We start from the raw sequence: 16692 nt of genomic DNA on the forward strand, positions 1-16692 counted from the left end.
GAATACAATTATTGCTTCATTTTCATTTAATATTAGTTATTCTTGTTCTTTTTAACAGGACTAATGAAATATTTCAATATAAATCTAAAAAATTGGAACATAACATCCTCCACCTAATTTAACAAGCCCTATGTGGCAGATTCGACTCAGAAGACATTGAAGGGGAATTGATCCCTCCAAACCAATTGAGTCATCCCGAAGGACTCGTTTTACAATTACATTAAGACCATGTATGGGGGCTGACGCCTGCCCAGTGCCGGAAGGTCAAGGAAGTTGGTGACCTGATGACAGGGGAGCCGGCGACCGAAGCCCCGATGAACAATGGCCTTCACACAACCGCTTTAAAAACTTTTTTTTTTTGTCCAACTAGATTCTAAAACTAGTAATTTCTATTTCTTTTTTTAAAAAATCCCAACAACAAAACGGCTTCCACAACTGAAAAGAGAATATGTTTGTTTTTTTAACTAAGCAAAAAGTTCCAATTGGAGATTGGGTTAGGGCTTTAGGCATATCAATCCTGCTCCGAACCCGTAAACCCAAACCGCTTCTGTAAAATATAAATACAAATAAAATAAAACAAAATTGTATCGGTTCTTTGCTTCTGCTTCTTCTTCTTCTCGGGCTTTCTGCAAAAATTGTATCCAAAACGTTGATTTTCCAGGTTTTATTCTCACTCTACATTTTAGCTGCAATATTTGTAATTCTCAAATCCTTGAAATTGTGTTTTGTTTTATCCAATCATTTAGAGGAGATAAGTAAAAGGGATTTTTTTTTGGGTATCTTAGTTCTTGTGTTATTGGGTATGTTTTCGAAGTAATTTGGACATATAGTATTGATACTGCTTCTTGCAACTGAGACCCATATACCAATTTGATCTATTTACCTGAGGAAATGAACTAGATTCCATGTTATTGGAGTTGGGGGAATGTGGAATTAGTATTTACTATTTAGCACCTTGCTCTTTCAATTCTCGGTTGATGTTAGCAGCTTTTGGTTTTAAATTTTCTGGCAACAAATTGCTATTCTGGTTGTAGCGTTAGAGGGTTCCTAATAAGTGTTTTGCAGCTTTATGTGTTGGCCTTCAGTTTCTTTTAGTGTGATAGCAATGGCGGAGGCAGAGGGATGCAAGGAGGCCCTCCTTAGTTGAAATATTATAATATGGAAATAGAGTAGATTTTTTTTTTTTTTTTGCATATATCTGAATTTTTTTGAGAAAGGTAACATTCGTATGTATTGACAAAAATCAGTACATGGATTGTACTGAAAACCATAATTACAACTTATCAACAAAACAGGATATCTGAATCTAAATTCTAAATAGAGCCAAAGATCTCAATAATTGACTCAGTATCCTCTAAGTACATCTGTTTACACCAGAAACAAAAAAGTTTGATACAATTCAATTTGATCTTCTGAAGATCACAACTTTTGCTCTCAAAACATCTAGCATTTCTCTCTCTCTCTCCAGACTGTCCACCTGATACAGGCTGGGACAATCCTCCATCTATCTCTGTCTGAAGCTCCCCCACCTGCCTCTTCCCAACTGTAGAGGAGGTGAGTGATTCTGTTAGGCATAGTCCAAACAACACCCCTAAGGTTGATAAAAATCCTCCAAAGTTGGGTTGTTATCCTGTACGGTAAAAATAGATGGCCAACTGGCTCAATCTCTTCTCCACATATTGTTGAATCCCCGTGGCATAAAATATTTCTTTTTGAATACCCTTGTTTGAATTCCTGGCTCAGCCACGGAGTGATAGGACTTACTAAGTAAATTGTTGGAGAAGATGTAACAAGGAGCAAAAGGCAAAAGATTAAAGTAAGAGAGTACAAAATAGCTGGAAAATGATAAAGCTGTGGGAATTTCCGAGCTTTGGTGGATGCGGGTGCATTTCTAGATTTTAGTAGTAGATATGTACACATTGCATGTGTTGCTTTTCTTATGAGGAGACAAAAATCTTCAAAATTATTACTTTTAGTTCACATGGAATTACCAAATGGTAGCTGCTCCCAAAGTATGATTGGTCAGTCAGGGGGTTCTTGTCTTTGATCCTTCTCGAGTTGATACATGTGACAAAAGGATAAAGGAAAAATGACATTGAGTTATTCTTTGAACGTTGTGTCATATTAAGAAAAATAATGTTTTCGTTCTACGGAGGTAGAGATAAGGTCTGCGTACATCCTCCCCTCCCCAGACCCCACTTGTGGATGTGGGATTACATTGGATATGTTGTAGCTGTTGTTGTTTATTAAACATAAAAATATAACTTTTTTCTACATTTCAAAAAAGCATGACTGCAATAGCATGGTTGTTACATATCTCAACCATGTTTCCTCTGTGCTAACTGCTAACTGCTAAGCATGTCAAATATGTGCCTTCCTTGGGACTTCTGATCCTGCAATATCAGCCTTAGTTCTTGCATTTGTTCTTTTTTCATGATGTTGATATATTTCCACCGTATTCACCTTAATCATTGATCATGCTATACCAACATCAGCTTATGGGTCCACTAATTTATGCTACAGTTGCAAACTAAAAGTGCCAGTATATGCACTAGTCTCGGTTTCTGTGTGGTATTAATAAGGGTAACTGGTACTTTATTCTGTTCTATCGGGGTGTACCAATTAACCTTTTTGATTCTTGTGATGTCACCGAGAAGGAAATATTGATAATATTTTAGTGCAAGTATGCTGTATTGTATCATCAATCACTTAGCCAGAGTTAAGAGGGGTAGGACCTAGGAGATGGGAGGTAATGCCTTTAGTATTTGTTTTGGTGCTTACAAGATTGTGAGAATTGTATAATTGTCTTGCCTAAAAATGGGTGTGGCTAGATAGAGAGACAACTTGCAGGCCGCGACTGTTGTTCTTGAGAGGACACAAGAAAAAGGAGATGAGAGTTAATGAGTTCCTTGATGAGTTAAAGAGTTCTTTTTCCTTTATCCTTCCTGTTTACCTTGAGTAATCAGAAAAAAACAGATGATAACAACACTCAAATGGGTGTCAGTTTGTTTTATGCTTCTTTCCCCAACAAAGTACTCCTCAAGTTCTTTTGAATTTGTTATGTTTCTCTAATTGTTTTAAAGTAGGTTTGCAATTTTGCAGAAGTGCTGCTCTTATTTTATTTTTTTGATTCTTCAGTGCTGTTCTTAGATTTGAAGATGTAAAATAAAATGAATCTAGTCAAAATCATTACATTGATTTTTAAATTAATGGGTTGTCTATCTTTTTACTTTGCTAAATAATATTCCTCTTAATTATATATGCAAGTTTAAACTTTTATCGTCTGTTTCAAAACATCTTTTGGATCACGTTGAATCGTTTCTGATGTTTGGCAACTGATTTGAAATTTTATCATTTCCAGTGAATCTTAAATAATTTGAAGTGAGAAGAGAATGACAAAGAAGCGAGAAGTAGAAGATGGCATGGTGCCTGAGGAGTCGAATGCAAAACGGCAGAAGGTAATGGATCAGTCGTCTCCCTCTCTTCCACCAGTTGCTTTTGAGAATCCACTTCTTCCACTTGCATCTTATGATGATGATGAAGACGACGAGGATGCTGGTGGGAAAGGACACATTGCTGAGCAAGTTATAAATAATGGTGGAGACAAGGAGCAAAATGGCTACTCATCTGACGACGAAGAAGATGAGGATGATGGTAGAAGCCAAGGGAAGCGAAATCGTGCAATTGAGATTAGGAGGGATTGCCCCCATCTTGATACTGTGAATAGACAGGTAACATTATGATTCACTTTTTCTGAAACAGTTTTATCTATTATAATTCATCCTGCAACCACAGATGTCTATACTGGAATCTTACATCTAATGGTGGAATTCCAAAATTTATATTGCATAGCGTAATTGTGACAGCTTTTCATCCTAGTGGTACTGGAGTTCCGAGATGCTTCTCCATTCTTTGTTTTGGTTTTAAAAACTTGCCTTCTGTTTATTTAAGTGTCAATAGCTTGATACTTTTGTGACTTGTGTTTAAGTGTCTGATGGTAATTCCTAATAAAGAAAGTGCCTTATGGCTTATAGTAATTGAATATCAAACTAAATTTTGTTACACTTGATGCATTTCTACTGATTATTTCATCAGTAAACAAATTTGGTTTTGCTCACGTACTAAGACCGATGGTTCCCTCTCTCTCTCATTTATTTTTTTCTTGTCTGGTATATCCCCTTTAATACATATTATCTACATTTGCAGGTCTTGGATTTTGACTTTGAGAAATTTTGTTCGGTCTCTCTCACAAATTTAAATGTGTATGCATGTTTAGTCTGTGGGAAATATTTTCAAGGAAGGGGACCAAAATCCCATGCGTATACACACAGTCTTGAAGCAGGACACCATGTGTTCATCAATTTACGAACAGAGAAAGTTTATTGTCTTCCTGATGGATATGAAGTCATAGATCCATCGCTTGATGACATTATACATGTTCTGAATCCAAGGTTTGTCAAGATCACTTTTCAGTTGCTATCACTTAATTTTTGCTTTGTATTGTTATATATTTATAGTGCACCTGTATCGATAAGCTGGGATCCTTCTTGTAATATATGACTGCGGTTCACCCTTTTTGTTTGCTTTGTCTTTATTTGACAGATTTACTCAGGAACAGGTTAAGCAACTCGATAAGAGCCGACAGTGGTCTAGGGCACTTGATGGGTCTGATTATCTTCCTGGAACGGTACTGCACTTCTTTATGTCATATTTATTTGTTAAAGCTACTATATTCCCTTTAGTCTAAATGCTAATCTTTTGGTGCTGGGGTATATGTTAGGTTGGGCTGAATAACATCAAGGAGACTGATTTTGTCAATGTCACGATTCAGTCTTTGATGCGAGTAACTCCCTTGAGAAACTTCTTTCTTATCCCTGAAAATTATCAACACAATAGATCTCCTCTTGTTCATAGATTTGGAGAGCTTACCCGAAAGATTTGGCATGCACGGAACTTTAAAGGACAGGTGCATATTAGCATTGCTGAATTCATTGTTTGTCTGTTCTTCATGGTTTTCTTATTTTGACTAAATGTTGTTGCAGGTCAGTCCGCATGAGTTCTTGCAAGCGGTTATGAAAGCTAGTAAAAAACGTTTTCGGATAGGTGCCCAGTCTGACCCTGTTGAATTTATGTCATGGCTCCTGAATACCCTTCACACAGAGCTTAGAAGTTCCAAAAAAGGCAGTAGCATAATCCATCGGTGCTTTCAGGTTTGCTGCAAAAAGATAACTGTCTTCTACATTTAAAAATATCCTAGTTGATCATTATTTTGTTAACATATGATGCTTTTTTCTCATAGGGGGAATTGGAGGTTGTGAAAGAGATGCATAATAGATCTATTGCTGAAAAGAGGGAGAATGGGGAGGATGGTGAACATGAATCTCACAATATTGGCATGGAAACTAGCAGAATGCCTTTCATAATGCTTGGACTTGATTTGCCACCACCTCCTCTTTTTACAGATGTCATGGAAAAGAATATTATTCCCCAGGTTCTTTTTTAAGTTCAAATTTTTTATTGTGATTATTATTGGAATGGTTTTGCCTTTTTTTCCCCTTGTTGACAGTTTGTGGTGAATGGATGGTCATCGTATTGGAATTTTCCCATGTTGAATGTATCATTGTACTAACTTTTGTGCACATGCTGAAATACAAGTGTCTAGATGTCAGCTAAGAAAAGGTGAGAGCGAGTTGTTCCTTGAGGGAAAAAGATTGCACCTAGTTTTATACAAATGGTTACCTTTCTCAAAAGAAAAAGATTGCACCTAGTCTGCGAAATAGTTTGCACTTGGAAAAAAAATGCTTACTGCTCTTCACCAAGTTCGTTTATCGAGTGTTATAGTGTTCAATTAGATTGTTGAGTTATCTGAGGTGAATGAAATTACGTAGATGTGCCTAAGTTTTGGGTTAATTACTGGGAGTGTCCTTTCTAGCTGGTTAAAACTTGACTTCCTTTTTAGTTTAAATAAAGAAAAGAACATCTCCTCTGATTCAGATATTTCATTCACTTGATATTAGTTAGAAACAGTTTAGAGTACTATCTGCAAGGACAATTGTATTACCAGCGTTACTTGGACAATGAATTTGTCTTCTTGCAATAATTCTTGACCATTACTCAAATGAAAGGAAGGCTCTTGAAACTATAGCCGTGTTATCCCGTCCCTGTTCAAGATTAATCACTGGAAACTAATGAACCTATCTCATTTTGATATTCAGAGCATTGCAATCTTTGGTCTACTGACTAATTATTCATCAGTTAAATATTGTAACTAAAAAAACGTATCAGAAGTGGCTGAGAACTAAAAGAGCAAAGAGAAATAAGATGTAAGTTTTTGAAGACCATGACCTCATACATCAGGTGTAATGAGGAATATAACTTAGAAAAAATAAATAACATGGTAGTCTGGATGTTGGCCTTGTGTGTTGGGGAAGGGAGGACATACCACAGTAGAGGTAAAGTATGAGAGCAAAGAAGTTAAGTGACAAAAGGTGAGAAGAGGTAAATTATGAGAGCAAAGAAGTTAAAGTGAGAAGAGGTAAAGTATGAGGGGAAAGAAGGAAAGTGAGAAAAGGTGACAAAAGCTGGAAAAAACATAGACAAAGAAAGTGAAGTGTATGGAAAGAAGAGAAATTAAAGGGAAGAAGAATCTCTCTTTCTCAACCCCAAATTTAATGCCCTTCAGTTTTGTCTTTGACATTCTTTGAATCGGCGGTGAGATACTGAAATCTCTTGAATTTTAATTAACTTGATTTGGAGGACTATGCTTGTTTGTGATACAGTTCAATATTGCTGTGCAGATGCCTATATAGACACATTCATGATCTATTTGTGCTCTCTTTTGCCTGTTTTTTCCTTCATCTTATAACCTTGGGGAAGTAAGGAAGATGCTACTCATCTAGATCTTTGTGTTCAATGTGATGAGCTGGTTCTTGAAACTTAATGAGTCACCTGCTTTTGAACTATGTCTAATATGGTACACAAAATCTGGAAACTTTCGTCTCCGAGTGTTGTGACATCCTTATCTGCATCCTTTCTATAGTATGATGCATCACAAAGTTATACTTGATTTTTGTAAATGCAGGTTCCATTATTCAACATACTAAAGAAGTTTGATGGTGATACTGTCACTGAAGTTGTAAGGCCCCGTATAGCAAGGATGAGATACCGTGTGACAAAATTGCCAAAGTATCTAATTCTCCACATGCGTAGGTTTACAAAGAACAATTTCTTCATGGAGAAAAATCCTACACTTGGTGAGTACTTATTATTGATAATATCCTTGAATTGAATGAAATTACCAAGACATTTAATTCATAATGGATGTAGACGCCTTGTAAATTCTCCAACTATATCACTAATATGCTCTCCCCCAATGGATGTAAAAGCCTCGTCAATACTCTTGCTAGCTCGCTAACTCCCCCTAACTAGGTCATACCATCAAATTCTCATCCCTCAAATTGTTATTTTTGGTTGGACATGATATCAAGTTGTTTTGTACAGTCTGGTTTCTGCTACTCATTTAGCATACACTAGAACTTATTGTAGATTAGGATGTCATTTAGCCTCTTTTACACTTGAATATCAGTAAACCTTTTCCGAGGGGTGGGTGGTGGGGAGGAGCAAGGGGTTTGAAGTTCTAGATTTTGTTAATTTGAAGTTTTTATTGCTTGTTAGAATTGTTCTTTCTGATTCCAAATCCTCCACATGCGGGCACATTTAAGAAGGGGGTGGAGAGCCGAGTGATGAGGGGTTCAGTTTTGCAGGCTTACTTCCCTGCTCGGGCTGTGATGTGTAATTTTTTCTTCCTGATGAAGATATTTTTCTAAATCTACTTGTTAGAGTTGTCCCATTTCCACTTCGTTCTCCACACAAGACAGCTAGGTAGAGCAGGGAAAGGGCTGTGTGGAGGAGTTAAAAAACAAAACTAGATATAACACAAAAGGTTTTTAACCTTTGAGTATTTACAGTAGACTTAGGAACTGCATTGTTAGGCTTCTATCCCGTGACTTGTGAAGTTTCATGGGTCTTTTTTCAGTGAACTTCCCTGTGAAGAATCTAGAGCTCAAGGATTATATTCCCCTGCCAGCACCAAAGGAGAATGAGAAACTTCGCTCAAAATATGATTTGATTGCTAATATTGTTCATGATGGAAAGCCAGGCGAAGGATCATACAGAGTGTTTGTCCAACGAAAATCAGAAGAACTTTGGTTAGTTACACAGCTCATATCACCAAGTTTTATGTGTTTCTAATATGAACTCTTACCCCACCCCACCCCAAACCAACATACACACAAAAAAAAGGAAAATAGAGAAGTGGTTTATTCTGTTAACTTGGTAACCTAACACTTTAAACTGATGCAGGTATGAGATGCAAGACCTACATGTTTCTGAAACTCTTCCCCAGATGGTTGCGCTTTCTGAGACTTATATGCAGATATATGAGCAGCATCAGCAGTAATGAACCTGACAAGTCAAGTCAGAAACAACATCAACCTCTGCCTCTTCTCTTCTTTTTGAAATGCCAAATTCAACTTTTAGATTTCTAATGAAGAGTATTCTACTCGTTGAGGGATAGTGATCTTTGCGATTTATTTTTCCGTTGTATGTAAATCCTGCTGTTTTTTGTGTTGCTTATGCTTAAGATTACTATTGCATGGGGAATCATAAGAACTCCAGCTTTGGATGTATCCACTTGCTTATTTTTTTCCCAGATGGTTTTGTTGTTTGTTAGGTTCTTGAATTTGGAACATTAAAGTGCCTTTTTCTTCCATTTGTAGGAATATAGCTCAGAAAATGAGTGGAAATCTCAATTGGACAACAAGAGTAAACTTATCTTATTATGAATTCCAACTGAAATTTTAGTAAATTAAGATTGGAGTTAGATTTCAACTTCTTCATATGTATACTGTTGGTTTTTTTAAAAAAAACTTTGATTGAAGATCAAATCTCTTAAAATCAGTTAAAATGATTGATAAAGGGTACATATTGTTATGGTACAAACATGTTACTTGTGCATTCTTCTTTATAAGTACAGAATATCACTTTGTTATTAAAGAGGAAGAGTCGAAAAAGAAAGAAAAAAAATTCTATTGGTGGCAAGTCAAATAAAAAACTTATAAATAATGTTGGGTAAGTCATATATCTGTCTGATTGAGCCTCCATTTTGAATTATTTGCTGCAAATCTTCTCAACTTTGAAAGTTGAAAGCTACACATAACACATGTTCCTCTTTATTATTGTTGATGACTAATATACAAGTGACATTATTGGATATCTGGATCTAATTGCAAAGCATGGCACTATAAAATATTCCTCTTTTCTTATTGTAAATGAATGTAAAACAAATTACTGATTAAGACAATCTTGAAATATTCATTTTCTTTCCAAGATGTAAAATGTAATGGGGTGGCTATATCTATCTATCTATATATATATAGTTAGTATTTCAGAGTGAGTAGTGATGTTAACATATGTGAACAAATGTGAACTCATAGCTTATTGACCATTTATCTTTTGTTTTTTCTTGTTTTTATTTTTTACTGTAGTTTTCAGTTTTTCTTCTTTTATACTTCTCCGTCTTAAAATAAGTGTTACTTTAGCTTGTGAAATTTCACACTCATTAAGAAAAATAATCTATAGTTTATTAAGTTACTCTTATTTATAATTAGATGTTTCTTGAGAATTAAGCGTTAGTAAGAAACAATTCCTTAATATAAGTATAATTGAAAACAATTAGTACTATCGGATAATTATTTTATAATTAATCTTTTGGTTAACGTAATACTTATTTTGGGATGGAGGAGTACGTCGAGAGGATAATCAGCCACACTGAGATTGAGACACAACCGGTACTTTTACGGGAGTACTTTGGTACACATAATAAAGTGAAATACTTTAGGATTAAGTTTGAGATTAGTTATATTGTTTTGGTTGACAGTATAGATTTATTTCAGATAGATTTAGATTGTCAATCAAATACATTATAAATCTAATCTCAACTTCAATCCTGAGATGTTCCACCTTATTCCATTCAACTTGAGATTATTTTATTCCATCTTTCAGATAAGATAAATTAATTCAACAATTATAATCTCAAAATAATTTAGTCTATGTACCAAACAAATTCGAAGAGTAATCCAAGTCCAAGATGCTTCTATCTCTTCTAAATTAAAGATGGTATCAATATACTCATTTACTTGACTAGATGGTTAGACAACAAATTCCACTAATCAGGTTATAGTGAAATTAATTGTGACCTTTGACCAATAATTAAATTGATTAAATTTTCCCAACACAGAAAAGTAAAGCTCTTTAAGATATTGGAGTAAACAGCATCCAGAATTGACTTGACTTTGAAGAAAAAATATTTTACCTTTAATTTTGAATCGATTAATAATAATACACCCTTAGTTTCAAATTGATTGTCCTATTTTTAATTACATAGTTTAAAAAATAAAGAACATTTGACTAAAAGAATCTCCAAATTATAATCTTGAGTCTTGACTAGAAATCTTTTTCTGTTATCAAGAAATAAAAAAACAAATTATTCATCCTATCATGAGAAAGTATTAATATGAAAAGACTGAACAAATTCAATTGGGGATTTGCTTTCCCTTATATTACCACCCAATTAAACTATTCCCAGGCTAATTTCTGAAATGCTTATTGATGTTAATTTATGTGATGCCGTTTAATTAAATGTTAAGTAAAAAAATTTATATAAATTATCATCAAATATCAAATTATTTTATTAATCAATTACGTACATAAACTATGCATTTTTGGAATCTACGTGCTCTATGGTTAGAGTCTCTAATGGGGTCTAAGAGGGTTAGATTTGAGTAGATTGAAAAAAGACATACAACCTTGCCAAGAACTTACGCGTTCCGTGAAATATATGACTCATACTCCTTTAGGTTATGTAATCCCTCACTCCTCCCCCACCCCAACCCCAATGAAAAAAAAAGTTTTCGAGTATAAATTTGGTTCATGGATTTATGGGCTCAGGCTCAATATAAATGAGCCCAAGTTAGCCCAATAAGAATTTAATGGTATAATACTATAGCTTTAGCAACACTAATTTCACTTCTTCTACCAAAAAATCATTTAAAAAACAAACACTAATTTTTACTTCTTCTTGCTTAATACTTCTTCTGTTCAATAATAGTTGTCAACTATTAACTTAATATAGGGATTAAGAAACTATAAATACTAAATCGCCTTTATTAAATATAAATCATTTCAACATTAAAAAATGAATGATATTTAATAGTAACGGTAAAATAGACACAAAATGGTAAATTATTTATTGATTTTATAAACTAAACAAATATCGTTAGACATCCCAAAATAATATAGTGGACAAATAAAAATGAACAAAAGAGTAATACTTATTCTTACCTAATTTTATTTAAAATCTTTAACAGACGAATTCTTTTAAACCGATTGAGTAGTTATTAACGTGAGTCAAATAGCACTTTTAGTTTTAGGAGGTTATATATAATTATAATTAATACATCTATTACTTATATTATACTCCTAGTAATTAATATCATAAAATCAGTTGAAAAAGACAAGAAACGATACCTACCTCATGCATGCGCAGTAAACATGTGCAGGTTGCAACAATTATATGACAATTAATCAATTAATGTGCAGGTAGCCAATATATTAAAAATAGATTATTATTTTTTTTACTTATTCATTTTAATAGTATACACCACACTAAAAATGATACACTAATTTTTTTTAGAGACAATTACTACTAATAATTCCATTTTTAACACTATTTGTAAATGACCCTAAAATTTATAGTGACATCAGATTCAGTGACAATATATTGGTATCGATAAAGAGAGTAACATTTTTTTTAATGTGTATATTTATTATCGCTAAAAAATATTTTTGTTATTATGATCAGTTAATTCCAAAATATCAATTAATAAACGAGTTCAGTAAAATATACCTCTAATTAAACTTTTTTAAAAGATGGTGTCACATCAACATAATAGGGGACAAGTAATATGAAACAGATGGAGTAGTTAATTAATTCAGAGAAGAAGAAGCAAAATCAAAATAAGATGCTATTGGATTTTGCTAGATATGATTCATCTTCCTTTGCTAGCATTTTTATTTCTTCTCTTTGTCATGTAACATGGGTGCTATTTCCTAGAAGTTACATTGTATTTTTGGCTTTTATACCCAACCCAATTGTGTTCCCACCTAAACTTCTTCAACAAACAAAAGAAACAGTAAAATAATCTTCCAACATGAGAAAAAGTTTCTTCCAACATGAGAAAAAGTTTACTTTATCAGATAAATAAATATGTATAATCGTTGATAGAAAAAATGAGACTAGTTGTTTGAACGATAAAATGTATTATCTGTTATAACAGGTTAAAATATATATACTTTAACATATAAAATTTCTAAAATGTGGACGATATATGTGTATATAAAAGTTGAATTCATATGAAAGGTTGAACCACCTCTCTACTCAACAATTCAATATCATGATTGTAACTTGCGAGTACTCTCTATACACTTAATAGTGTTCCAAAGTTGGAAAATTAGTGTGAATTCAATCAAAATCAGTAATTTTAGTTCAATATTTATATCTTTATTAATAAATATTGAGTACTCCTTCCGTCCCATTTTATATGTCATTCCTTTCTATAAATAGCTGGATCACAATACTTGTCATTTTATAAAATTTATGCATAAATTACCATATTTTGCCTATTATATCCTTGATAGAATAGTTAATTAATCTTGTCATTTATTAATAAAGTTGACTTAAGAAAACATTAAATAATGATAGAAGGGTAAAATTACATCATTTCTTAATGCAAATGTAAAGTAAAATGATGACATATAAAATATGACAAAAAGTATTAGATATATACAACACTGAAAGTCAGAATTCAGTTACTTATCATTAACATGCTTTCCTTAAAATTCAAAATTCATAAAGTTCAAATTCTTTGTACTTTTATCTAATTGGAGATCTAGGGAGAGGTGGGGTTGGAATTTTTGAATAGTCAAAAAAATGAACATTGTCTAAACTTGGTTAAAAAGGAAAAATCAAAGCCAAAATGTCACAATTTGACTACACAAATGTCCTATATAAATCTCATAATTTGGCTTCATAATATTAATGCATGCAACCCAAAAAAATTTAACCATGAATAACACTATCCCATATTCACCTACTCATGATATACCATACTATTACCAACAAGATTTTGCACTAGAAAATAATCCACATGAGTATTTTTCTGATTCCACCATCACAACCACAAATACTCAAAACATGACTATCGATCATCACCATCATCATCAATATTCTTCACGAATTTCTGAAAACGATGATATCCATGAGTTAATAAGCCCTAAAACCACCGCGATAAAACCAGTTACTCGAAGGAGATCTCGAGCATCCAAGAAAACACCTACAACGCTTCTAAACGCTAGCATCACGAATTTTCGGGCACTAGTGCAACAACATACTGGATGTCACACTTGTCCAACGTTCAAAAATAATCAAAAGGGTCCAATTAACCTAAGTTTTGGTCCACCAAATGATCATGATGATCAAAATGAATTATTTGGAAGTAATTCAATAGGAGAGGGCTCTATGAATTATGGTTACTATTATAATAATCATGAAGATCAAGATGAGAAATATTCAAAGGATAATTTACAACAAGAAAAACAAGAGAGTGGTTATAATAGTGTTAATTATGAAAATAGTAAGTTGAGTGTAGATGATTATGGATGGTAGTTGCCTAATTAGAATGTTGAAAAGTAATATTCTTTTTTTCAAAGTACATCAAATGTAAGAAATTTAGATTTGCAAAATCATATTCAAAGTTCTCTCGATTTTCCTCGTTGATACTTCTTTTACTTTGTACTTTCATCAATCTCAATTTATGTTATAGTGTTTGACTAAATTTGGATTTTATTTAAAAAAGTATGCCTTGGAATTTATGGTCTACAACGCATGTTATAAACGTTTTTGTGGTTATAAGTCATTTTATTAAAAGAATTATTTGTACGAAGAAAAATATTTTCACCGAAATAAATGAATTTTTCAAAATATTTGTTTTGGAGTTTGATAAATAAGCAACGTCAAATATTGTCCCAAAAATATTTATATAATCTACGAATCACTATAGAGTGGATGGAGTGGGAGTGAGTGGTGGGTGCCAGAGAGGTAGGGGTAGAGTGGATTGGATGACACAATCAATGATAAATTTCACTCGTGAAATTTATTTTTCTTACCTTTTTTTTTTAAAAAAAAAATCAAAATATTTAGATTTACGAAATACTGGAGAATGTTTTGTAGAAATGTTTTCTTTCATCATACCAAACACAACCTATGATAGATTTTCGACTAGTCAACAAGTCAAAAGTCAATACAAATATATGGTAATCTTGAGTCTTGATGCAACCTTACATAAAGAACCAAAAAGTAAAATGCATCTCTTAGCTTATTTTATATTTATATATATAGAGAAAGATATGATTTATCAGCTTCCCTACCCCTCATCTTAAGAAAGATTAATCAAATATAGTTTTGAATAGAATCGAGGCGACTCATCCAGTAAAATATTCCCTTTTGTAGATAAAGGAGACTAATCAAGTATCCACACGGATATCCTTACCAATAAAAAGAGAGGAGAAAAAAAACGAGTCAGAAACGCTATTTTGAAATAGGAATAACTTTTTATGTCTGAATAATTGCTTGTTCCCATCTAAAACAAGTAAAGTCTCCTTAAAAGTTTTAATCAATCAATTTTCAAAATTGTTAAGTGAAGAAACGCTCAAAGATCTCGAACAACAAATTCAACTTGTTAAGCAAAATAGCGATTATTTCTTTTTAACACAATTAGTATTAAGAATAGTTTCATTACATATCACACTTTAGAATTTTCAAACAGAAATTTCTCTTGGTCAAAATAGACCAAGTCTAAACATGGAAATTAAGGTGGTTGGTTTGTAAGTCTACATCCAGCCAACCTTAGAAAAACTATAATAATTCCATCAAATCAAACATCATTATTTTTTAATTTAAAAAATGTTTTTTTATTATCCCAAGATCATCACCAATTCTCATCACATTACATCACTATAGTTCCTATCCAAGAAAAAAAAAAATTAATCCCATCACATTGTTAGAAGCTTCTAGTCAACAAAATAGTGAGCTCCACATATTGCTTAAGATTTTTGTTGTTTTAATTTTAATTTTATCCTAATACTTATCTTTTGAAAAAGTCATCGACTTGTTGCATAAGTAAACTTACAAGTCAAGTTAATCATCACGAATTCACATCCTATTCGATTTGGTACCTATTTAGGAGTCTGGTTAATTCAGATTCACGTGGAAAAAATACTTCTTACCAATTCAAAAGCGACTTCATTCAAAAGTAATCAAAAAATATTTATCATTTCATCACAACAATCGTTGTTGGTATTATTTTTGTATGTTATTACATCTCATTACTTCAAAGAAAAGTTAGCGGCAAAGAAATAAAAAATAATTAATAAAAAATCAATAAGAACATGGAGGGAATTTTTATCTCACCATTGACATCAGTATTTGAATTTTGTGTTATCACTAATATGTCAGATTAATTGTTGATTAGTCAAATAATCTTAGGAGACAAAGTCGTTAGTCAAAGTAAACGACATGATCATAACGATCTTCCTCAGCAAGTAATTTTTTTCCAAAAAAATATTAATGAAGACCAAGTCCACATAAATATATAAATATTATAATTGCCATAAAATTTTACAGTAATTAATAAAAGTCAATTTGTGTTTCGTACACCTTTTGTTAGTACGGACACTACAGTAAAAGTAGTACTAACAAGTAGTAATAGTGTTGTCATGATAGAAGGACTAAAGGCACAAAAAGAAAAAAAAAATACGTGACATTTTTTTTAGTCAAAATTTGAACTATGGTACATATATGGTTATATTGCGAAGTATGTAACAAAATGAGTTATGGATTCATTTGATCTTGGTGTGTTTTTATAATATTATAACAATATGTGGAAGCAATAATAAAAAAAATTAAGTGGTGTACCAGATCAATATGAATCAAGTAATATGAAACTGAAGGAGTAGGAACTTATTCTTCACATTAATCATGGGGTAATCGATAATTATCAATATTAAGTTAAAGGGAAAATTTGGAACTAGATTATGAGCAAGGTAATTAACCTTTAAACCTTCTTTGATTAGACCTTTGATATTAATTAAGCCATGATTTAAGGCAATAAGATTAGATGCAAGAATTAACCATTTAATACTTTTGAATTTCGTTTAAAATAAGCTATGTATATATATATGATATGATTTGGACTCTGTCAAATTGGATAATGGATTGTTAATTAAATTTGATATTGTAATATAATCTTAGTTCACATGTAAATTGAGCCACATGTCAGGTTTGGGATATTTTGCTGGTCCCAATTTCACTAAACTTGTCCATCTTATTGTGGTTAGCAAAAAATAATTTCCTTTATATTTTCTGGGAGAAATAAAATATAATCTGAAAGAAAGGTACTTACAAATATATATATGTATATTTTGCCCTTTTAGTCGCAACATCTAATTTAACCATTTGACCTAGCTCATTGGCTACTCCCCCCAACCCCACCCCCCACCCCCACCCCATTTTTTTAT

General features: G+C 32.6%; 1 protein-coding gene across 1 annotated transcript; it reads left to right on the forward strand.

Annotated features, from left to right (window-relative positions):
* Window positions 1-568: 568 nt before the first annotated feature.
* LOC102603602 (U4/U6.U5 tri-snRNP-associated protein 2-like) lies at window positions 569-8810 on the forward strand. Its single transcript, XM_006364930.2, has 10 exons — window positions 569-661; window positions 3362-3731; window positions 4207-4451; window positions 4603-4687; window positions 4781-4966; window positions 5043-5210; window positions 5300-5491; window positions 7082-7253; window positions 8036-8207; window positions 8362-8810. Exons 2-10 carry the CDS (start codon window positions 3393-3395, stop codon window positions 8456-8458), a joined length of 1656 nt encoding a protein of 551 aa, XP_006364992.1. The 5' UTR covers window positions 569-661; window positions 3362-3392; the 3' UTR covers window positions 8459-8810.
* Window positions 8811-16692: the final 7882 nt, after the last annotated feature.

The sequence above is a fragment of the Solanum tuberosum genome, unplaced genomic scaffold, assembly GCF_000226075.1.
Source record: "Solanum tuberosum cultivar DM 1-3 516 R44 unplaced genomic scaffold, SolTub_3.0 scf00528, whole genome shotgun sequence".
Lineage (NCBI taxonomy): Eukaryota > Viridiplantae > Streptophyta > Magnoliopsida > Solanales > Solanaceae > Solanum > Solanum tuberosum.

Bases quoted from the DNA above. Each gene is read 5' to 3' on its own strand.
- LOC102603602 (XM_006364930.2), top strand. From the start codon at position 3,393: ATGACAAAGAAGCGAGAAGTAGAAGATGGCATGGTGCCTGAGGAGTCG. The intron at 4,967-5,042 runs GTGCATATTAGC...ATGTTGTTGCAG, and splicing joins CACGGAACTTTAAAGGACAG to GTCAGTCCGCATGAGTTCTT. The intron at 5,492-7,081 runs GTTCTTTTTTAA...TTGTAAATGCAG, and splicing joins AAAAGAATATTATTCCCCAG to GTTCCATTATTCAACATACT.